The sequence below is a fragment of the Cynoglossus semilaevis genome, chromosome 5 (assembly GCF_000523025.1).
Source record: "Cynoglossus semilaevis isolate Cse_v1.0 chromosome 5, Cse_v1.0, whole genome shotgun sequence".
In the NCBI taxonomy this organism is placed as follows: domain Eukaryota; kingdom Metazoa; phylum Chordata; class Actinopteri; order Pleuronectiformes; family Cynoglossidae; genus Cynoglossus; species Cynoglossus semilaevis.
In genome coordinates, this window is record NC_024311.1 from 9549424 (window position 1) to 9550843 (window position 1420).

The 1420-nt window shown below is 41.5% G+C and overlaps 1 protein-coding gene across 1 annotated transcript in view; it reads left to right on the top strand.

Annotated features, from left to right (window-relative positions):
• Positions 1-1420, top strand: part of slc12a4 (solute carrier family 12 member 4) — a 15719-nt gene that overhangs the window by 7876 nt on the left and 6423 nt on the right. The window contains exons 8-13 of the mRNA XM_025055624.1: positions 1-23; positions 110-274; positions 522-620; positions 719-776; positions 857-1031; positions 1184-1302. The exon at positions 1-23 is cut by the window's left edge and continues 201 nt beyond it. Coding sequence (XP_024911392.1) covers positions 1-23; positions 110-274; positions 522-620; positions 719-776; positions 857-1031; positions 1184-1302 — 639 coding nt within the window. The remainder of the gene's footprint in view (positions 24-109; positions 275-521; positions 621-718; positions 777-856; positions 1032-1183; positions 1303-1420) is intronic.

The following is a 1420-nucleotide window of genomic DNA, read 5'->3' on the forward strand; positions in this document are numbered from 1 at the left end:
ATTGGGCAGTGGGATTATCAGAGGTAGTGTTAAACAAAATGAAAACTTAGAAACAACAAAGAAATGTTAAACCACACCAGTAATCGGTCTTTTACTCACTCCTCGTTAGACAACATGTGGGGAAACTATCTGCACAAAGGAGAGATCCTCCAAAAAGGTGGTTTACCATCTGTGGATGTCCACGGCACCATGGAGAACTTTGGCATGTACGTGTCAGCAGACATCGCCACATCATTCACACTCCTGGTGGGCATCTTCTTCCCATCTGCCACAGGTACATAACACCATCAGAAACCAGGCACCTACAGTAACTACTGCATTTATGATCATTCTCTGGGAGTCACAAAGTAATGTTTTAGTAATTTGTTTAAAGAGAGCAATTTAAGCCATGGTAAGTTCTATTAAAATGCCTGCAAGTTTAAAACTCAAAGTACGGTTGATGAGCAGATACAACAAAATAGGAAGCAAAGGGCAGAACAAACACATGGGTTGATACACAGTATATCTCTGTTTTCTCCCAGGTATCATGGCAGGCTCCAACAGATCTGGTGACCTGAGGGATGCTCAGAGGTCCATCCCTGTGGGAACCATTTTAGCCATCACCACTACTTCTCTTGTTTGTATCCTTCATTTGGATTTCTGAGTAAAACTATGAAGTTAAAGGGGAATGACATTGAATCACTTTTGTTGTTAGATTTCTTTAATGGATTTCCTTCAGACTTTAGTTCTGTTGTGCTGTTTGGGTCTTGTATTGAGGGCGTAGTTCTCAGAGACAAGTGAGTTCATTTGTCCCTTTCTTCACAAATTATAATCTTTTTTATGAATCACACCGTTTAAAGAAAATGAACACTTGCAGGTTTGGGGACGCAGTCAAAAAAAACCTGGTGGTAGGGACTCTGTCATGGCCGTCGCCGTGGGTTATTGTCATCGGCTCCTTCTTCTCCACTGTTGGTGCAGGCCTGCAGTCACTCACTGGAGCGCCGCGACTCCTACAGGCTATTGCCAAGGACAACATCATTCCTTTCCTCAGGGTGGGGCCAATACAATATGTCATTATTTACATACATATCTACATGTTTTTTTTTTGGAATCCTATTTGCATTTGACATTTGCAACCTAATTTGCATATGACGTAAAAAAAATTGCATTTCTGTATGTAAAGGTTCTGAACCATTTTTTTCAGGTGTTCGGACATGGGAAAGCTAACGGGGAGCCCACATGGGCGCTGCTACTGACTGGTTTTATAGCAGAGCTGGGGATCCTTATAGCATCATTGGATATGGTGGCTCCCATTCTTTCCATGTAAGATCACTTGCATGTGCACGTGACCAGAGTTCAGTCATCTACTTACATTAAATGCATATATATATATATATATATATATCCATCCATCCATCCATCCATCCATCCATCCATCCAT